General features: G+C 40.0%; 1 protein-coding gene across 3 annotated transcripts in view; it reads right to left on the reverse strand.

Annotated features, from left to right (window-relative positions):
• ATG2B (autophagy related 2B) overlaps nt 1-21,886 on the reverse strand; it is a 74,827-nt gene that overhangs the window by 18,814 nt on the left and 34,127 nt on the right. For all 3 annotated transcript variants that reach the window (XM_047739229.1, XM_047739228.1, XM_047739226.1), the window contains exons 16-31: nt 21,289-21,391; nt 19,307-19,499; nt 18,917-19,059; nt 12,308-12,465; nt 11,761-11,933; nt 11,063-11,213; nt 9,637-9,836; nt 9,407-9,487; nt 8,117-8,223; nt 7,862-7,954; nt 6,965-7,035; nt 6,481-6,557; nt 5,859-6,029; nt 4,164-4,305; nt 2,339-2,541; nt 1,046-1,272 (exon numbers count right to left, since the gene is read on the reverse strand). In XM_047739229.1, coding sequence (XP_047595185.1) covers nt 1,046-1,272; nt 2,339-2,541; nt 4,164-4,305; nt 5,859-6,029; nt 6,481-6,557; nt 6,965-7,035; nt 7,862-7,954; nt 8,117-8,223; nt 9,407-9,487; nt 9,637-9,836; nt 11,063-11,213; nt 11,761-11,933; nt 12,308-12,465; nt 18,917-19,059; nt 19,307-19,499; nt 21,289-21,391 — 2,293 coding nt within the window. The remainder of the gene's footprint in view (nt 1-1,045; nt 1,273-2,338; nt 2,542-4,163; nt 4,306-5,858; nt 6,030-6,480; nt 6,558-6,964; nt 7,036-7,861; nt 7,955-8,116; nt 8,224-9,406; nt 9,488-9,636; nt 9,837-11,062; nt 11,214-11,760; nt 11,934-12,307; nt 12,466-18,916; nt 19,060-19,306; nt 19,500-21,288; nt 21,392-21,886) is intronic.

Below are 21,886 nucleotides of genomic sequence, written 5' to 3' on the forward strand. Positions count from 1 at the left end.
TAGAAAGTCTCTGCACTGTTGTGCCAACGATTCCCATTCCTTGAAACCTTTTCTGATCCTCCCACCCTAACGAGAATGTTCGCTCCCACTGCACCGAGGCTGGCTGGTCCTCTTCTAGCTCCACCTAACAACACACTCATTTAACAAGTACTTCAGGAGCACCAAGTACTTGCCTGGCACTGCTGGATGCCAGGCATTCAGGGTCACACCTGGTCCCTGCCTCCTGAGGCACAGGTTTCACTTCACTGCCCTCATCTGCTTCCATAATGGCCCTTCTGAATGCAGGGCAGGGTCTGGGTTTATTTTTAAGATTTTATTTATTTGAGAGCAAGAGAGAGTGAGCATGAGAGACAGCATGAGTGGAGAGAAGGAGGGTCAGAGGAGAGGCAGAAACAAACTCCCCACTGAGCAAGGAGCCTGATGTGGGACTTGAGACCAGGACCCTGGGACCACAACCTGAGCTGAAGACAGACACTTAACCCACTGAGCCACCCAAGAGCCCTGGGTCTTATTCATTTTAGTGAATGTGCCTCTAATATAGGCTCCAACACATGGTAGGTACCCCCAAAATTTTGCTGAATGGTAATCATTTAAGTCACCATATTTTAGTAAATATACAAACAATGCAACTAAGTTTACAAATGAAAAGTTTCAATATTAAAAGAGTAACATTTAAATAACATAGTTTTCAATACTACTTTATTAATAATTCTTAAAATGACAAATCCTAGGGGGTCTGGATGGCTCAGTCAGTTAAGCGTCTGTCCTCAGCTCAGGTCAAGATCCCAGAGTCCCAGGATCAAGCCTCACATCATTCGCCTCCCTGCCCAGCGGGGGGCTCTGCTTCTCATCCTGCCCCTCATTCCAACCGTGCGCTCTCTCACACGTGCTCACTCTCTCTCTCAAATAAATAAAATCTTTTTTTAAAAATGACAAATTTTTTCTAGGAAAAGTCTATAATGGTCTGTAAAAAAACAAACAAACAAAAAAAGCAAAACAAAACAAAACAAAAAACCAACAAAAACTTATGTAGAAATCAACTTACATGTAACTTTTAGCTGGAGAAGTAGGAGGGACTGTTCCAAAATCCTTTCCTCCATAAAGATGCCAAACAAGAGAGACTTCTTTAACAACATAGCGGACGACAGGGATGGGAAAGTGCAATGGGGCTTTGCTCGTGTCCGTCTTCTTAGCGGGCTGACTAAAGTAATTCTCTCTTATTACAATTGCATCATCGACCATCACTTTTACAACAGGCTCTTCCTCCTTCTCCTAAAATAAACAAGGAACACACACGGTCTGGTCTCAGTAGAAACCACTGATTATGCTGCGGATCTCAAGATTTCTTGATTCTGAATTCTTTCTAACAACAGTATCAATATATGAAATGGGCAAGTGGTGATATTAATCATCACACAGGATACTCCGCATTATTCAGCATCAAATAGACTTTCTAGGTAAATCACTCCACAAGGAGTCTTTCATAGTCTTCAATCTAGCTTTTACCATTTGATAATAAAAAGCCACAGATTTAGTATGTGTGTGTTGATGTGAGTGTGTGTCTGGTGTGTGTGTTTATAGTTCTTTAATTCAAAGTCAAGACTACATTCCAAACTTGCCATACTTCAACATATGGATCAAATTACCATGATCCTAATAATGAAATCATCCTGAGTTTGACTGCTTTTATTTTTTTTAATTTCCCAGGATGCAGTAAAACAAATACATTCACCAAGTCACTACTGAGCAATTTAGTATGTACATGTGCTAAATGGCGATTTCATAAGTTCAACTCCAGCACTTAACTGATCTATAAGCTGTGCGCTCATTACATCCAGACCACACTTTTTAAATGGAAGCAGGACTCTCACATGGCGATTACACTTATCAAACACCCATCAGCCTTCACACGAACCACGTCTTACCTTTCCCAGTTCTTGGACTAGCAACTCTGGATAGCACTCCTTTTGCCACGTCCTTGCCCTGAGGAGCTATCTTAACTATGCACAACATCTGCAGTTTATAATCTACGTAGAAAATTTTGCCCTGAAACTAATAATACACTATATGTTAACTAACTTGACTTTAAATAAAATCTAAAAAAAAATTTCGTTTTTAATTTTGCAAATATTGAGCATTCTTCTCTGAGTTTTAGAGCGATATGTCACAGAAATAGTATAGCAAACATTTGCAAAGCCTTAATAATAAATCACAGAATGAAGTCGTTGTGAACTGCCAAGAGTTATAAAAAAATCTGAAGACTCTTTCTCAAGTACCCTTTGGTCAAGTCAACCTGTAACACTACCTTAAGGCCTCAATTATAGTATCCATTTATTACCTGAACGTTTGCTCTTGGTGCAAAAATAATGCAAAAGTCATCATTCTCCGTGGGCACACGTGCCATGGCATCACTAACCAAGTGGTGTGTGAATGAGGTGTAAGGAGGGCCAGGCTCCTGGGACACATTTCCACTCTCATCTGGAAACAGGAAGAGGTCTGAACAACATGGCTCCTGAGTTTGAGATTTTTCATCCAAAACACCTAGGTAAAAAAGAATACAACACTCAGTTTGGGCACATTTTGAACAGTAATGCTCAGTACACATTTTAACCACATGTCAGATACACATTACGTTGAGATGTTTTCACCTGCAATACCTCATTTATTTCTTACAATAACCTTCCCATTACTAATAGAAAGACTGACAGTAAGTTTGACGTTCTCTAAGAGAACAGTAAATGACGGTCTCATAAAGTCACAGTGAGGCTCCTCTTAGTTATCTCGCGTTAGAGAAGCTCCGAAATGGGCAGCAGCTTGTCAGTGTGGACTGGAGTTTTGTTTAAGCCAGAATTGCACACTGACAACTCTGTCCTGTGAGTGGAGATCTGTAAACTTCCGGAACAATGCTGCAAGGGGAAGAACCACCGGTTACATCTGGCAGTGTCTCCCCTAAAACTACAGGAAATCTCTGCTTAGAGAGAGACGGGTGGGGGAAACAGTGGCTAAGAGGGTCTTTGGCCAGGGAGTGGTGCCCTACAGTAAGGAGGCTACTCTCTGGGGCACTGGATACCCAAATGGGCCACCTGTTCTTAGGCAGCTGTCAACGTGGTTCACAAAAGACTGCATGCATGCCAAAATCTGTCACGTGAACATACATTTTTATGCATTTTTAATACATAGTAGATCCACTAATTCTTTCTCCATTCCATTAGTCATTTCAAGCACTGTGACATGGACTGGGAAGGTGAAGATGAATGAAGTGATGTTTTAGCTTCCACAGGCTCAGAGGCCCGATTTTAAATTCTTCTGCAGCAGCACCTTGGACATACTCATCCTTTGTAAGTGCCCAGTGCACCTGAATATTGAAGCTGCTCAGTAAATATTCGTGAAACATTCTTTCCCACATAAGTAGGCTAGCTGCTAATACAATGTAATACATAGGAAGCTGTAAGTTCTGTTTCCGGAGTTCTAATTTATGCTAAATTAGAATAAAATCAACAATTTAACCCTAAACTTTTATAATACCATGAGATTTTTTTTTTTTTAAATTAAGATTTCAGAACATACAGAAATGACTACATTCATCCAATTAGAAAAAAAATATTCTGGCCAATTCTTTCCAATGAGGAGGGAGCCTGGGCTGCAAGATAATTAAGGCTTCTGCATGCTTCTGTGCCTCTGTCAACGTTCATGACCTTGCCAAGACGACCTTCTCTCTCCCTCCACATACCTAAAACCCAGCCACTCTTTAAAAAATTAAGCCAATTCCTCTCACTTTCACTGAAATCTCATGAGACAATTCCAATCCCTTCCAACCAGTAGATGAGGACGTGACACATGCTGAAGCCCTTTCTCACGTCATTTCCTAATCATTCTAAGTAAGAACATCAGTCTGGCTTAGTGCCGATCTGTGTTAGGAAACTCGAAGCTAAAAGAAAAGATAAGCTTGGACTTTCATTTAATCTGGGCCCCCACAGCACCCTGGGCCAGTGTGTGTGTGTGTCCTGGATGCTGGATCAACTCAAACCGATTGGCTAATAAGTATCCACCAAAACGCAGACTTGTTTTTTCTTTAATAGGTGACTTACTGCAGAACTTGCAACCATACAAATAGCTTAAGCCTCAAGTGAGGACTCCCAGGGAGGAAGGCCAGCCAGTCCTACCGTTCGCCTGGGCTTGCGCAGACGCGGCGGCCTGCTGCAGGTCTACCTCCTCCATGGCGTCACTCATCAAATCGCGTAACATCTGCTGGTCTGCTTCAGGAAGTACTGGACCTCGTGAAGAAGAGCGGCCGCTGGAATCTACCTACAGCCAAAACACCTAATTAAAAATAACTGAAAATGCTCTAAGGAGCAAACTACTCAGCATGGTGCTGTCCTAGAAACACATGGCATTTTACTAAGACACCAGAAACAGGAACAGTCATCGTTCTACCTTCTGCCGGGCAGTGGCCGCATTCTAAGTGGTTGGCCTCATCATCACCCCAACAACTACTGGCAAACAGAAATGAGTGTGCCATCATCTCAAAGCCAGCACTGAGAGCCGGGGTGGTGGAGAGAGCGCATATTAGAGGAGAGAGAAACTAAGAACACTGTAGTGAGGCCTGGGGGGAAGCAGTCTCCTTCTGCAGAGTGCTCAAATCTGGGGGCTTCCCCAACTCTCACCCCATGGACACAAAGCCGCTGGAGGGCAGAGTCTCATGTCTTAGAACGGATGGACAGTGAAGGGTAAGGAGGGGGCATAAACAGCGGGGTAAATCTACCACGTGGGGACCCACAGGGTTCAACTCCAGCACGGGTGCTTAAACATTTTGGTTAGTGAAATGTGGGTTCATTAAATCCAGCCCAGGCTTTTTAAATGGGAGTATGACTCTAAAATGAAAGATCCAATTTGAAAGGGATAATTTAAAACAACTTTCAATAAACTGGAGAATGTCTTTAAAAAGAAAAACAGTATAGAGGGAGTGTCATGAACTGCCTTCTTATCAATGAGAAAATGGCAAGAGCAAGGAGTCAAAACCCAAAGCATAACATGGATGAAGTGTAGGAGCATCTGAACAAAAGACAATGCAAGGCCAGTCAGACCCTTACTAGAGGCTCCATTATCTACGAGACTGAGAATCCTGTTCACAGAGCAGGCCATGAGAAAGAATGAAAAACCACCAAAAAGTTAAAAACGCTAAACAAACCAGACTTTGTTCAATCTGTACATAAGAGAGGACAGAGAGGTGATACTTGGGGGCATAAGAAAGCTCTGGCCCATAAATAAAAGTATCTGAGTTTTGTTACTATTTCTGCTACTTAATTTGGGCAAATCGCCTAATTCTCTGGGTTTTAACTTATTCATCTTTGAAACAGAGATGATAATCTTCCGTCTTTATCACACTGAATTCAAGGAAATCACAAATGAGAAAATACACTGAAAACCGAACAGAATCATATGTAACAAACAAAAGATTACGTAAATCTTCCGGTAATAATACTAACGCTTGTATCTATCCTGTCATAAGCAGTTTTACATACGAATGCCATAGAACAAGCTCTCGTGCGCTACAGGTCTTCTTTCTTCCTGGAGGGGAGATGAAAATAATTCAAGTCTGGAAGATAGGATTGTGTTGGCTGAGAAGATTAATGTTCTAAAACAAGGAATATCAAATGGTAGAATGGTTTTCCAAAAAGGCCTATGGAGTCATCTTTCCAGACCCATCACCCTGAAGGGAAAGAACAGATGGGTGATTTTTCAGTTTCTTTTCTACCTCATGACTGTCATAAAGACCTCGCTGATGCATACACGTCACGCACGTGACTGCAAGGTGTCCAGGGTGAGTTAGTTCTAGTGAATCATGTTGCTGGCTATACCTTCATCTTTCTCTGAGGGGCTCCAGGCTTCATCTCCACCTTGTTGGCTGCATGTAAGTCCCCGTAGCTTGCAATGTACTGAATGAGATTCATGAGTGCAGCACAAGAGTCCGAGCACGTTCTGATATGCACAATGTCACTGGAACAGTGTAGCTCGAAGCGTGGCTCAGTCTGGACGGACATAAAAGAAATGAACAGGTTTTTCAAACAGGAGTAGAAAGTTCTTCTTTTGCATAGGCTTACATTACATAAAATAGAATTTTCCTTGCCACAGGAAATGTATATTTTAACTATATCCTAATTTGAAAATATTTTATCTATTTTTGACCAAAATAATTATATATATATATATATTTTTTTTTTTTTTTTTAAAGATTTTATTTATTTACTCATGAGAGATGGAGAGAGAGGCAGAGGGAGAAGCAGGCTCCCTGCAAAGCAGGGAGCCCGATGTGGGACTCTCTCCCAGGACCCTGGGATCATGACCTGAGCCAAAGGCAGACACTTAACTGACTGAGCCACCCAGGCACCCCGACCAAAATAATTTTACAGTAAATTCAATTCTTTAGTCTCTCCTATAAAAAAATAGAAGTAAAAATTTCCATTTATTTTAATAACTTACTTGTTCTCCATTGGAATCAGATTTCACTGCAGTTATGGTTAATTCCAAAAGCCCCATGTCCATCACACGAACATAATCTAAAATTTTTTAAGTAAACAAAATATCTGAGTAAGGCCTTCAAAAAAATGCGTATCCAACCAAAACGTAATAAAACTAGCATCTTAAAAAAAAAAAAAAACTAGCATCTCTTTAAAATTCATGGCAATTAGTGGTACAAATATTTAGAATTGAATGGAAATATAGTTTCATCCTATAAAAGTCCTGTAATTCCCTTTATTTTACTTAGGAACAAAACAAATCTTACATTAAATACAGTACATGTAATCTGATAAACTTAACTGACATTCTAAGGACAGTACAACTTCAACTGATATTTAATAAGATCCTTAGTTCAATAGCATTATTCCAGAGTTCAAATGCTCTAAAATATTCACATATGAAAACTAAAGAACATTCATCTATCTCAAATTTTTTCAACTCTTACCTCTATTCAAATTTATAGTAACAGTATTACACTTGTCAGACAAATGCAAAGCAGCTTCATCCAAGATTATTCTGAGGAAACAATATTAAAAACATCCAAAAAATTAACTCTGAATACACGATGCATGATCATGACATACTTCATTGTATCATTCTTCTGATATACAAGTTATCAAAGTCCCATGTAGTTTCTTACAAGTGGTGTCTAACATTTCTTTAAAACTCATTATTTCTGAGTGCTGAAAATACTTAAATGGTGTAAAGAATGAGAATGAATCAAACTGGAGGGGAGATGAACCATGAGAGACTGTGGACTCTGAGAAACAAACTGAGGGTTTTGGAGGGGAGGGGGGTGGAAGGTTAGGTGAACCTGGTGGTGGGTATTAAGGAGGGCACGGATTGCATGGAGCACTGGGTGTGGTGCATAAACAATGAAATCTCAGAACACTGAAAAAATTTAAAAAAATTACATCTATACTTCACACCACTCACAAAAATAAAATCCGAATGGATCCAAAAAAAGAGAGAGACATAATCATCTGCTCCAATTAATTTTACATTTTCAGCATTTTTTTAATAGTACCCACATTCAGAAGATCTAAATTGTGAAAATAAAGTGCTATCAAGTAGTGTAGGAAGTTTAGATTTCTGTTTTCAAAAGTAAACCATCTCAAGAATCCATTTCATCTCTAAAAATAAAAAACAATGATAAACAGAAGAGATAAGATGAATCATTTGAAAATGAAAATTTGAAAACCTGGATAAAGGGACATGACTATGAGCAAAAGAACGCTGATTTTTACAAAAGGTTGGGACGTCAGTCAAAGAAGTTAGCTCAACACCAGACAGCATGTTTGGAAGAGCTGCATTTGGCAGACAGTCAAGTTTATCCAGGCACCTGAGAGTAGACGAGGATTTGTCCAAGGCAACACTACTCGAAACGCTGAAGGTTTCCACAGTGAGAAGAGATCGGATCGGCAAGTGAAGAGGTCTAATACCAAAAAGAAACAAATAACATCAGTTTGCTGCAACAATAGAAATTCCCTTAAAAGAACATTTTGAACTTTAATTCTACAATCTGAATTACGTATTTTTTTCAAAACTTGACACATATTTTGAATAAAGCTTTACTTTGTTCCATTTGCGAACTGACCTATAATCAAGGGCACAGCTCCAGAGATGCACATGGAAAGTTGTAAACGAAGTTGGAGGATTATATCCCAGAACAGGTTCATCAGCAATGTTCAAGAAGTATAAAATCTACAAAAACAAAAATATAAAATGCCCTGCTTTAGAAGGGAAAAAAGGTTTGATAGGATAGCCTTAATACCAATGTAAAATATCTCATAAAAAAAGCAACCATTTTGGGGGGAAAAAAATCAATGCTAAAAGGAAAAAAAATCATCATTTTGAAGCAATTCATTTTAAAAAGTATTTGCAAAACCACTCCTGAGTTTGAAATGAAGAGCCAGCCCCATCTGACAACTGCAATGCTATAAAGTCTTGAGAAAATTATATCTTGTCAAAGATATAATTCATAACAAAATCATTATACAAACTAAAGTATGTATAATATGCTTGCACATTATTTTGCTTGGGACAATTCCTGAAAAAATAAATAAACTTTGCTGAAGATTGCTTACACTCCATCTGGTTTTCTATGTAACCCACTTTTGGGAAAAGCTTTTTTTCCTTATATTATACCTAGCTCAGTCTGAAAACCAGACTGTCTTACCAACATCTATTCTCCTGAATTTCTATCTAAATGAGGTTAGACTAAATCTTCCCCTTACAACTGAGTTCAGTGTTCACACCAACTATCTCTCTACCCTTGCCACAGAGATCTAGATCTCCTCAGGTTTCCTAAATACTTTTATGAAAGCACTCTGAAAACCTGCAGGTATAAAAATATTTTACTATTTTCCAGCACAAAGAAAAAGTTCTCTTTCTAAGGAAAATGAACAAGAATCACAGTGCACTAATTTTCATTTTTATTAGAAAAGAGCCAAATGTATTTCACTAATCAAACACTGTAAATTAATTACAGAAATCCTTATAAATGCCTCGAAGCATGTTACTGGCCTAGGGAGTAATTGTGAAGTTATGACACATAAGGAGTGAGGACAAGTCAACACATCATTTGTCGCTCCTCTATGTCAGGTACTCTACAGGGTCTGGGACAGAGAGTCCTTTCCCTTAAATGACTTAAAAGATAGGTCTGCCTTTGAGATGTTTAGGGTCAAAACTTAAAGTTAAAAAATCAATTTCATTCTGGAGTGGTGATAATGTTCTATTTCCTAACCTAAGAGGTGGTTATATGGAGTATTTACTTCAATGATAATTCAGTGCACACTGATCATCTCTGATTTGTACCTCTACAGTGTGTGTATTACATGTCAACATAAAGTAAAAAGCAAATCGATATGTACATAACAACTCTTACCTGCTCATGCCAGCTAAGCCCAGAAGGAAGCATTCTGTGCTGCAGTGTGGCTCCTTTCAGCCCCACAGCAATGAGAAATTCCTATAAAAAAGTTATACCGATCACCTACATAATCCTCTTATTCAAACTTAAAAAGTTTTTCTAATAAATATGTTGTCTTTCATGCAATCACTTTTAGCTAGTAATCAAATGAACAAGTCTTTAATGATATAAAAGTACAAAACACAAACCTTTGTATTGGACTCTGACTTATCAGATAGTATTTTAACTGCAACAGAAAGCATATTCAAAGTGTCTCCTGCAACGCCATCTGTAGAAGCTCTACTGAGGCCATCTTCCTCAGAGGAATAAATAGTAGGTTCCAACCAGTGTGGGCGGGTTGAACTGGGCAGTCGTGTTTCTGTAGGGAGAATCACTCCATCTACCACACCTACATCAACAACAAAGTGACAATGAAACAAAATGATAACTGGACATTAGTTCACAGACTTTCACAACTCAAAACAAAAATCCATATGTTTCCACTGAATATAATCCTGGAGGTAAAAATGACCAAGCACCAGCTGCGCATTAATAATCTGTACCTCTCTGCTAATGTTGGTATGACTGATAGTACCCTACTTAAAAAAAAAAAAAAAAAATTATGAAATGCTAAGAGAATTAAATTTTAAAAATCTGATAAAGGTTAAGACTGTGCAAAGTATTTTCTGTACTTTGAAGAAAAAAAAAAAGAATTTGTATCTTCTATTCACAGGGGAACAGGGAAAGTGCTCAAAAGATGGTAAATTCTTTTTGTTACCAAAAGAAAATGCTGCTAAAGAGAGAGAGTAACGAATGTAAAGTCCCATCAACTCATTAGTGGATAATAAGATACAGCACATCCATAAAATGGAATATAATTTGTCAATAAAAGGAATAAAAGGAATTACACTTGGATGAACTTTGAAAACGTCATGCCATATTTTCATATTTGAAAACGTCATGCCAGTCACAAAAGACCATATATTATGTGAGTCCATAAACACCCAAAATACACAATCCACGAGGCCAAGTAGATTAGAAGTTATTTAGTGCTGGGGGTGGGGTGTTGAAGAGCCATGGGAGGTTACAACTAAAGGGTGCACAGCCGCTTTCGGGGGCGACGGGAAGGTTCTAAAGTTGATCGTGATGATGGTTACAACAACTCTGTGAAATACTAAAATCCAGTGAAATAGATAGTTTAAATGGGTTAATTGTATGCTACATGAACTACTGTACTTCAATAAAGTTGTTACCCAGGAAAAAAAAGTCAACATATAACTTATGGTAAGTATTACTTTGCCAGTGGAATCAGAACACCCCACAGAAAATAATCTCTAATATGAGAATTCTGTTCTCAACAGATTTTCTTTACTAGGGGGCACACGGGTGGTTCAGATGGTTACATATCTCCCTTCAGCTCAGGTCCCGATCCCAGAGTCCTGGGACTGGGCTCCATGTGGGGCTCCCTGCTCAGTGGGGAGTCTGCTTCTTCTCCCTCTGTCCCTCCCCCCACCTGTATTCTCTCTCTTTAATGAATGACTAAAATCTTTAAAAAAAAAAAAAAAACTTTATTAAACAAAATGTAAATGGGTCTGAACAGAGGTGAACAGAACACACTTTCAACATATGTCCTACCTTTGTGGTAGAGACTAAGACTGCTAGAATGAAGGCAGATGTAGTGTTTGTCATCACAGCCTTCATACTTGGTCACACAAAACAACGAACCACTGTTGAACTCTAACCAGAACTCGCCATGCTTATTTTCCAACAGCTCTCCATTATCTTGCTAATAAAAAGATCAGAAAAACACAGAAGTCATTAATTTTTTTCATTATGTTGCTAGTCAGCATACATCACTAGTCTTTGATAGTGTTCCATGATTCATTATTTGCGTTTGACACCCACCAGTCATTATTTAAATGCAGAAAAGTCAGAATGCCCATTGGGTTGCCCCTTCCTGATACAGCCTAGAGGATTCTCCCACACGGCAGCAAAGCGGTCTGAATCCCAAGCCACGCAACGTGGTGGCACGAAATGCTGTGCAGGGTCCCCCATGCAGAGTGAATCCCCAACTTCACCGTCCTCTCTAACAGGTAAATTACTAGTGATCACCTCAGCAGAACCAGCATGTTTGCAACCACACAAGGTTCGTCTTGCGATCCACAGTGAAAAGCTCACTGTCCAAAGCCACCATCAGGGCAGAGCACCTCAGAACCCGGACCTTCCACAGGCATTCAAACAACCTCCCGCCACCCCACTGATGGCAGGTGCAACCACGGTGCGTTTAAAGTAAAATATAACTGAAACAATACTTTGCTTTTGCAAATCCTTACCCTAACATCTGTAAACACTGCCATTAGTCCATGGTTAATACTCAGAAGAACTGAGAGAAAACTCTGTGAGTTCTTGTTCTGAGAATCTAGTTTTTTTTTCCTACGGGAACGATAGTTGGGATCGACAGTAGAAAAATACTGCAGCGTCTCCTCCTCAGATCCACTCTCCTCATCTGTGAGAAATAAACGTCATAGTGATATAGCCCATGGAAATAAAATAGCAACTGGAGTATCATCCTCAAAATACCTATTTTACAACAATTTTTCACCAAGAATCTACAGGACAATAAAAATGTACTTTCTGTATTTTTCTTTTGCACTGAACTTTAAACAATGTACATACTATCACTATAAAGATAACATTTAATTTATAATATTCGCAGTATATAGATAGAAGAGGAGAAATACTATAAATCACTAAAAGATATAAAATATAGTTACAAGGGGAAAATATCCAAGAAACATTTTAAAATCTATCATTTGAAAAGGTTACTGCTTTACTGATAAAACCGGCATTTTAAGTCAGAACAAATTTAAAATATATTACCGTAGTGCACTGTGGATTTAAATGGACTAAAACTATCTTTGTTGAAGGTATTAATCAGCTGACTGGCTACAGAAAGACCAATGCCATAGGAAATATTTTCAAATGTCTCCACTGGCGAAGGAGCTGTTGGTTCCCACAGCAGCAAGTCATTAAAGATCCTAAGGAAGACAAAAGTTGAAAATAACGTAACTCATAGTTTAGCTCAAGTTAAACTCAAGAACATGTCTGTAAGAAGTCACATGAACGGGGCGCCTGGGTGGCTCAGTGGGTTCAGCCTCTGCCTTCGGCCCATATCGTGATCTCAAGGTCCTGGGATGGAGCCCCGCATTGGATTCTCTGCTTGGCGGGGAGCCTGCTTCCCCGTCTCTGCCTGCCTCTCTGCCTATTTGTGATCTCTTCTCCCACCCCCCTCCAACAAATAAATAAATAAATAAATAATTTTAAAAGTTAAAAAAAAAAAGAAAAAGTCACATGAACAATAATTTTTCTAAATGGGAAATAGAAATTAGATCCTACAAAGTAGGGTTTTTTTTTTTTGTTTTTAAAGCATTATGTCCTTTCAATGGAAGTTACTGATGCGGCTCTACTGAGGGCATTAAGAAAAAAATCTGTACAATTAGGTACAATTAGCTATCTGCCTGCTTTTACCTATGCTGTGTGCACCAAATTACATACACCTAAATGCACTTTACAGGAGGAAGTTACTTTAAAAAAATTAAAAGAACAGAGGAAAAGCTGTTCACACTGGAGAGCAACTCTATAAACAGTAACAGCACGCTGTCTCATCAGCTGCCCTGTCTCCCCCAACCCCAGAACCTGCCCCCACCCCGCCCGCCCCCACCCCAGCCCCGCCAATCCCATGGGGCAGCAGAAGAATCATTACTCTCACTTCACACTTGGAGAAACTGCCTCCTAAAGGTTAAGTGCCTTACCCAAGGTCACACAGCTAATTTGTGGGAGGACCAGGGCCACAGCCCAGATCCTGTCCAGCTCCCAAACCCAATTCAGCTCTCCTCATTACTCACTGTTCCTAGGGATAACTCCTTTCTCTCTCTCTCTCCCACAGAAAGCACCACTTCCCTGGAAAGTGGGCATGGACTAAGAATGCATCCGAAATAGGAACAAAGACAGGAAACCCTCTACTTGCTGCACAGCCAAGTCAATCCTGGTGACTAATGGGTGATACACATCAAGCTGGACTACTAGCACATCCTACTTTTTCAAGGAAATATCTGTCACTACTCAGGTGCCCTTCTGCTCCTATCCCCCCACCCCCCATTATCACCCCTGCTCTAACATTTCTATTAATACTCAGACTTCACAATATCCTCTCTGAAGCCTGCTGTTAAGATCTGGACCCAGTGAATCCTTCACATACGTAACTCAATCATGGAGCCTGTAACAGGATTTTCTTGCTTCCCCTTCCAAGACTGTAGCCTCTCAGAGAAAGGGCCTTAGGTCTTGGTCATCTTTATCTGTGCCTAGCACAGTGGCTGTCACGCAGCAGGCACTGAGGGTTTGCAGCTGAGAGGACCATGGATGACTCGCATGGCAGGACTGCCAAAGGCAGAGCCTCATGGTAAAGCCCAGTGTGAATACCAATCAAGGTGCCAAGCGATGACATAGGCCTGGCCCTTCCTGTGAGAAGCCACTTGTCTAGGAACTTCCTGGGCCAATTCCTAAGCTTAGAAAGTATAAACCAGGACTGAGTACCATGACTCTCAGTAGGCTGAAATCCCCACCCCAAAAGCTCTCCATCTGGAACCATCTGTAGGTGAAGAACACCAGGGATACAGGGCAGAAATAGGTCTCACCTCAGACACAACATAGATAGCTATGCCCCAGACTGTGTGGTACTCACTGACTCACTGCTTCTCGGGTATATTGCTCATAGGACAAAGAAACAAGAGTCCAAACCGGATCTTACTCTAAACCCCTTTGTAAATAATGAAGATATAAAATGAATTTTCTCAGAAAATGCCCTTCCCTAAGTTTATTCCTTAAACCATTCTCTTATCTTCATAGGTTAGAGAAACTATGACTTTATGGTAAAACCTGGAGTTCTTAAATGTAAGCATTATATGATTTTGCGTTTTCCTTATTTACATTTTGGTCTAAACACAGTCTTCGTATTAATACCGTAAAACACTGGATGCTGTTTCCAACACCAGAAAGAAAGCACTCAAGATATCTGAGGACAAAGGAACCCCTGGGCGGCTCAGTCTTAAGCATCTGACTCTTGATTTTGGCTCAGGTCATAATTTCAGGGTTATGGAACTGAGCCCTAGGTCGGGTTCCTCACTCAGCAGGGAGTCTGCCTGGGATTCTCTCACTCTTATCTCTCAAATAGATATTTTTTTAAAAAGGATATTTAAGGACACATCACCATGATTCTGTGGCTATGAGCCTGAAACGTGACAGACAAAAAACATCTGATTTAACAAAGCTAGTGAAAAGTCTTTTATATGCTACTCTAAAGGACTTTAATAGAAAAAATCTTCCTGTTCCATGAGACTGTCTATCTAAAAAGAGGCACCTGAGTGGCTCAGTCTGTTAAACGGCTACCTTTAGCTCAGGTCATGATCTCAAGGTTCTGGGATCGAGCCCCACATTGGGCCCCCCTGCTTAGCAGAGAGCCTACTTCTCCCTCTCCCTGTCACTCTGCTTACCTGTGCTCTCTAGCTCTCTGTCAAATAAATAAATAAAATATTAAATAAATAAATAAATAAATAAATAAATAAATAAAAATAAAAAGAGCCCATTAACCACAGCACTACAGGACTAAACCAAGATCCTAAAATGTATGAAGTTAAGGCAGAGTTGGTTATATCTCTTCCTCAGAAAGTCTTTTTTAGTGTATGAAATAAAAACTAAAAATAAATTTTAAAAATTACATAGATAGGGGCACCTCGGTGGCTCAGTGGGTTAAGCCTCTGTTTTCAGCTCAGGTCATGATCTCAGGGTCCTGGGATTGAGCCCCTCATCGGGCTCTCTGCTCAGCGGGGAGCCTGCTTCCCCTCTCTCTCTCTGCCTGCCTCTCTGCCTACTTGTGATCTGTCAAATAAATAAATAAAATCTGGGGCGCCTGGGTGGCTCAGTGGGTTAAGCCGCTGCCTTCGGCTCAGGTCATGATCTCGGGGTCCTGGGATCGAGCCCCGCATCGGGCTCTCTGCTCAGCGGGGAGCCTGCTTCCCTCTCTCTCTCTCTCTCTCTGCCTGCCTCTCTGTCTACTTGTGATCTCTCTCTGTCAAATAAATAAATTAAAAAAAATCTTTAAAAAAATAAATAAATAAAAAAATCTTTTTAAAAATTTGTTAAAAAATTACATAGATAAAAGGGCAATATTTAGCAAACACTTAGCAAAACTCAACTGGGGTGTGAGGATTAGATAATACAGATTATTAATCATAATTCAGCCATCAAAATGAGAAAATTATGTATAAGAATATCCTTGTCCTTGGGAAATACACACTTGAGTGCTCAGGGAGGGGCATCCGGTCATCAGCTTACTTTCAGATAGTTTGGCGGTGGGGCAGGGAGCTCTTTGTTCTATACTTGCAACTTTCCTGTAATTTTGAGAATATATGAAAACTTTGAAACACTATTAACTCAAAAAATATATATATTAATCCAAAATAAAAAATAGACCTATTCAAAGCCAAATGAAGAACAAAGAATTCACACCCTGAAGAACTTAGATATGCGATTTATATGCCGCACAGGGGGAGGGAGTACTTCAACATTTATGTAACTGTAGGTACCTAAGAGCCAGAGAAGTGAGCAGAGTAAGGCAGAACAGAAACATCCTCAACAACCACTACTCAGGGCGCCTGGGTGGCTCAGTAGGTTAAGCCTCTGTCTTCGGCTCAGGTCATGATCTCAGGGTCCTGGGATCAAGCCCCGCATCGGGCTCTCTGCTCAGCAGGGAGCCTGCTTCCCCCTCTCTTTCTACCTGCCTCTCTGCCTACTTGTGATCTACCTGTCAAATAAGTAAATAAAATCTTCAAAAAAAAAAACCCACTATTTAACCAACTCTGCAGAAGAACAGATAACTCACTCGTTACCAGATTTGAGCGATCAATCCCCCCTGCCCCCCGCCACCATACTGACGGGCGACCCCCATATGCTAACCGCTGGCTCCTCAGGATGAGGCTCCAGCACACCAAAGAAGTCTGCTCCTGTCGGGTGAGCTCTATGTTCTATATATTCACCAACTTCCAACTGTGTTTGGCCTCAAATGTGTTCATCTCACCTGTATGTATTGTTGTTAGCATAATATTGAGTTAAAGTATACCTAACAGATGACTTAAATATACAGACTGAGGTGGAAAAAATCTTAAAAACCGAGAAGGATTTTACATTCAGATTCCTTTGAAACTATTCAGTAACTGAAAACTGTAGACAAAACCATGTATTATGTAAAACTTACACATGTGGCTCATATTAAAAGGAAGAAAAGAAAGGCCTTGTCTTGCAACTTAAACAGAAATTATAAATGAACATATTTGTAAACTGAATGTTTAAGGTACATGTTTCTGTTCTGATGTCCCAAATTTAACCAACAGCCACCTGCTCAAGCAAATGCAAAAAGAGAAAGAAACCAATTAAGCTCTTCTGACCTCTAGGTTAGATCCTGAACTAGTTGTTTCATTTTGCTCAGTCTTAGCCTTGCACATTTGTCAACTCTTGGTAGATATTCCTAACTATAAGAGAAGAATGGTCTAGGGGGTCAGTAGTTTCCAAACTTTAGATCATGTGTAACAGCTAAAAACAAAAACAAAAACAGTAAAAGCCTCTGATACAAATTTATAAATCATAGGCTTCCACTTATACACATATGTATAATATAAAACAAATATAAAAAAAATTTTAAGACTGTAGGGGTGCCTGGGTGGCACAATAAAGCCACCAACTCTTGGTTTTGGCTCAGACTGTGGTCTCAGGGTTGTGGGATCGAGGCCTGCGTGTTGGGCTCCGCACTCCGCACGGTGTCTGCTTGAGATTCTTGCTCTTTCTCGCACTTCTGCACATGCTAAGATAAATCGTTAAAAAACCAAGATTTTTTTTTTAAAGTTAAACAGAAGAACTAGCATTTTCTTCCTACATCTCATATGGACCATCCTGTGAATCTCATCATCAAGACAACTAAAGGCAGATCTTTCTGGAACTTAATTTTCTGATTCTAAGACCAATAATCCTGGTCACTAACAAGCAATAAGGAGATCCAGAGCTTATTATTAACAGTTAAGGAATAAAGGGCCAGAGATATCTGATATCAAGAAAATGTATAGCAGAAACAGTACAGCTTCTGAAGACTGATAGAAACGAGAAGCACGGTCTCACATAGGAGAAGCTAGTGATGACTGACACTAAGAACATCTTTTTTCTAGAAAAGCACATGACCATCTTTCAGGTACGCTATAGAAGTGATTCCTTCAGGGGCGCCTGGGTGGCTCAGTGGGTTAAGCCGCTGCCTTTGGCTCAGGTCATGATCCCAGGTCCTGGGTTCGAGCCCCACATCGGGCTTTCTGCTCAGCAGGGAGCCTGCTTCCTCCTCTCTCTCTGCCTGCCTCTCTGCTTACTTGTGATTTCTCTCTGTCAAATAAATAAATAAAATCTTTAAAAAAAAAAAAAAAAAAAAAGAAAGAAGTGATTCCTTTAGTGGATGGGAAGGAGGACTGTAACAGAGGACTACTGAGTGCTTACTGTTTGTCAGGCGCTGTTCTCCAAACTTCTCAAGTGCCGTATCATCTAATGCTCCAAACAACCCTCTGAGACAGGTTCAAGTATCATCTACATTTTACACATGAGGAAACTAAGCTCAGGTCAGGTCAGCTGTGAAGGAATTCAGAGTCTAGGCTCTTTTAACTCTAGAATGCTACTTATTTCAACATATTTGCTTTGTATATATATTTACGGATATTTGCAATCAATTTAAATTGTGATATACAAGTTGACAAGCCTGAGTTTTAGAATTCTAAGATGCGTTTTGAAACTCTGAAAAAAGGATGTTCCTTGTAACAAAGACTGTAGGATTCTGATTTTACCCCGGCACCTGCTGGCCCTCCATAAAGGGGTCTCCAAACTCTTTTCATGTCACTGCACACATAGAAGACATTTGTCCAGAACTCTGTGGTAAGGTGATGGACAGCAAACAGCCAACATAGGTGAAGGAATAAACATCACGTAGAAGTAACCTACTTAGTAGACACACTGGTTAGGAAACTCTGCTATTACAACAGCCCACCACAACAGTTACCAGTTTTGTAATCAACACCATACAAAGTACCCAGAGATGATATATAATATTTAAGCAAGGAAAGAAAAGGGGAACATGGGGAAATAGGGAGGCAGTTAGGCAGAAAAGTCCAATCCCAAAGACTCAACTAAATGTACCGAAAACTGGGGTGCCTGGTTGGCTCAGCGGGTTAAGCCTCTGCTTTCGGCTCAGGTCATGATCTGAGGGTCCTGGGATCCAGGGATCCAGCCCCACGTCAGGCTCTCTGCTCAGCAGGGAGCCTGCTTCCCCCTCTCTCTGCCTGCCTACTTGTAATCTCTCTCTTTCAAATAAATAAAATCTTTAAAAAAAAAAAATGTGTTGAAACTCACCTATTATAAAGCTTCTCGTAAAAGCGTTTATTAGGTAGTGTTATATGAACGTTGGGTAATGAAAGTTCCAGCACATAGTGAGAATTACTGATTGCTTTATCCTGAAACTCTGTCATTTCCACAGGGTCTCCTGGCATCACCATCTAAAATATAAGAGTTCAGTGCAAAAAAAGCCTCAAATAACCCTTTCATGTTTAAAGTAATAGTAGCATCTTCTTGCCTAAACAGATAAACAAGCATGTAACTTTGTACCAGGGAAGAAAAAAAATATTACTCAGTCTTAGAGTTAAGAGCCTAGCACAGTATACCAAGTGCTTCTTCAAAAACAAAGAATGAAAAGGACTGCTGTATGGTGAAGGACAACCCCTTCGTTGCTCACTTGTATTTTACCTGCTCATTTTCAAACATGACTCTCCGCGACGAGAAGGGAGAGGGGGCTGGTCTTCGCAGATCACAAACATCCTTCAGGGAATGAGCACCTCCCTCCTCCTCCTCCTGATAGCGGCCGTCACTCTCTTCTTCCTCAGCTGCTATTCTCTCCAAAATGGAATGCACAGCTGGTGGGTTCAATTTCAGTACAATCCTGACAGCAGAGACAATTTAAGAAGTCAAGGTCTCAGTGTGAACAGCAAGGCTTTAACTTTTCTGCACTGATACAAAGACCAGTGATGATAGGACTCAGCTTCTCTACAAAGCCTATGTCTCATGTAACCACTTCTGAGTGTGCTGTAAACTTCAAAGTGTAGAATGGATGAAAACAAATAAAAGAAGGGCATTAATATTTCATACTTAGCTAACTGAAAATCTGACCTTGTGAGGACAGTTATCTTTCAATTTCCCTAACAGCTGGCAAATTTGACCTAAGAATTCTATCTATTTTCCTGAAACCAAACGCTTCTGGGGTCTGTTCTGCTATGACAGAGTATTACACATCTAAGAGAACTTCTGCCATAGAAATTGTTCAAATGGAAAAAGACACTGATAAAAGAACAACTTAGAACTGCAAACAAGAAAGTATCATTTTCCTTCAGGAATTTCAGTAACAAAAGGCTTGCCTTGTACTGAAGACACAAACCTGAAGTAAAGAAGCAGACACCCTGGGCCCCTGCTTTCCTACTCCCTGCACATCACTAGCAAAGGCTTTGCCGGTTCCTTCCCAACACTGTAGACAGGACGCCTAGTGCCTTCAAAGCAAACCACTGTGGGGCATCTATAGTGGGTTTTTCCCCCAAATAAGTGGTGCCAGTTGGCTCCCCTTATGAACAATCATAACTGTTTCCTAATTTATAGATATCCTAATGTAAACTCTGCTCCAAATTAATCGAAGTAAACCCATTTCTTATGATGAACACTCGGGCACTGAACTGCTCATTATCAGGCACGTCCTGATCACACCTCTCCCAGGAGCCTGCTAGGTCTGACCCACAGGGACAGGTAGGAAAAAAGCTGGCACAAAAAAAGATTAATTCTCAAGTATTAAATATTTAGTTTTCAATATAATAAAAGTCATTATTTCAAGTAAACTAAGTCCTTTTAAATATATCCAAGCCCACTATCAGGCTATTAATAGTCTTGCTGTAATATATAATATATAATGAGTAATTAACAAATGTTAATAATTAATGATCTCTAACAAATATAAATATTACTTTATTAATTCTCCTAAGAAATCTGAAGCCGTGATTCTTGACATCCGCCTGCACGCCGGAATCACTTGGTGTAATTTTTAGACTACCCTGATGCCCAGGCTCTACCCCAAAATCTCAGGGTAAGGCCCATGATTTGAACAAGTGCCCCAAAGCAATCACGTACTATAAAATTCACTTGACAACTAACCAAATGATGCATATAACTCTTCTACTGTAGCTCTGAACTAGTTCTTTTAAATGGTTAATGATTCTTTTCTGTCCTTCTAATTAAACGGGGTGACTTGGGACCAGGGAACACACTTTATTCCTTCATCTCTCACAGTACTGACAGACACCTTTCATAGAGTAGTACCCTCACTGGATTTGTCAACTTAATTTGTCCAACTTTCTCTGTGTTATCTCATCAAGGCTGAGTATTTTTAGTTTAAATTGAGTGCCAAAACGTCAATTGAATGTACTACAGCAGGGGCACCTGGGTGGTACAATCGGTTAAGCAACCAACTCTTGGTTTCAGTTCAGGTCACGATCTCAGGGTCCTGAGATCAAGCCCTGTGTGGGGCTCTCGTTTGGTACGTGCAGTCTGCTTCAGATTCTCTCTCTTCCTTGCCCTCTGCCCCTCCCCCTACACACATGTTCTCAAAATAAATCTTAAAAAAAAAAAAAGTACAGCATTTTTGAAAGGATAATCTCATTAAATGTCTATCATACCACCTGCTTACTCACCGTGGCCAGTCAAAGTCATCTGATGATGCTGTATCTCCATCTACTCCACTAGACACATGGAAAAACTTAACAGACGGTTCTCCTTTATCTTCCTGGAATGACCCTAGTAAAACAAGACTGAATAACTACAGTGCATTTCTTCTCAAGTGCTTAAAGATAGCTTCCTCCTAACATAAGCAAAGATCTTCTGAATCAGGGACACAGGGCAACATTAAGTTGCACAGGAAAGGACACAGGGCAACATTAGGTTGCACAGTACTTATTCTTTTGTTCCTATTTCATAGGTACATGTAGGGAGACAGAAGGAGCAGATAAAGATGATGTCTTCTGTTCAAACTCCAACTCTTAGGTACCAAGTTTAATGTGTCAGGTACATAATCATGACACACTAAATGCAGCAGTTGCCACGTACTGCCACTGAATGGTTATTCTACACCGAAGTTTATGCAATTATAGGAACATAGAGATAATAACTATATTTTTTAAATGTCTTGTACCAAGCACTGGAAGAATTACTTCCACTCACAATAACCCTATGCATGCTTGTCCGTCCATTTTACAAAGAATGACTTTCCTCTAGAATAATGTTTCTTCCCAC

This window comes from Lutra lutra, chromosome 7 (genome assembly GCF_902655055.1).
Source record: "Lutra lutra chromosome 7, mLutLut1.2, whole genome shotgun sequence".
Lineage (NCBI taxonomy): Eukaryota > Metazoa > Chordata > Mammalia > Carnivora > Mustelidae > Lutra > Lutra lutra.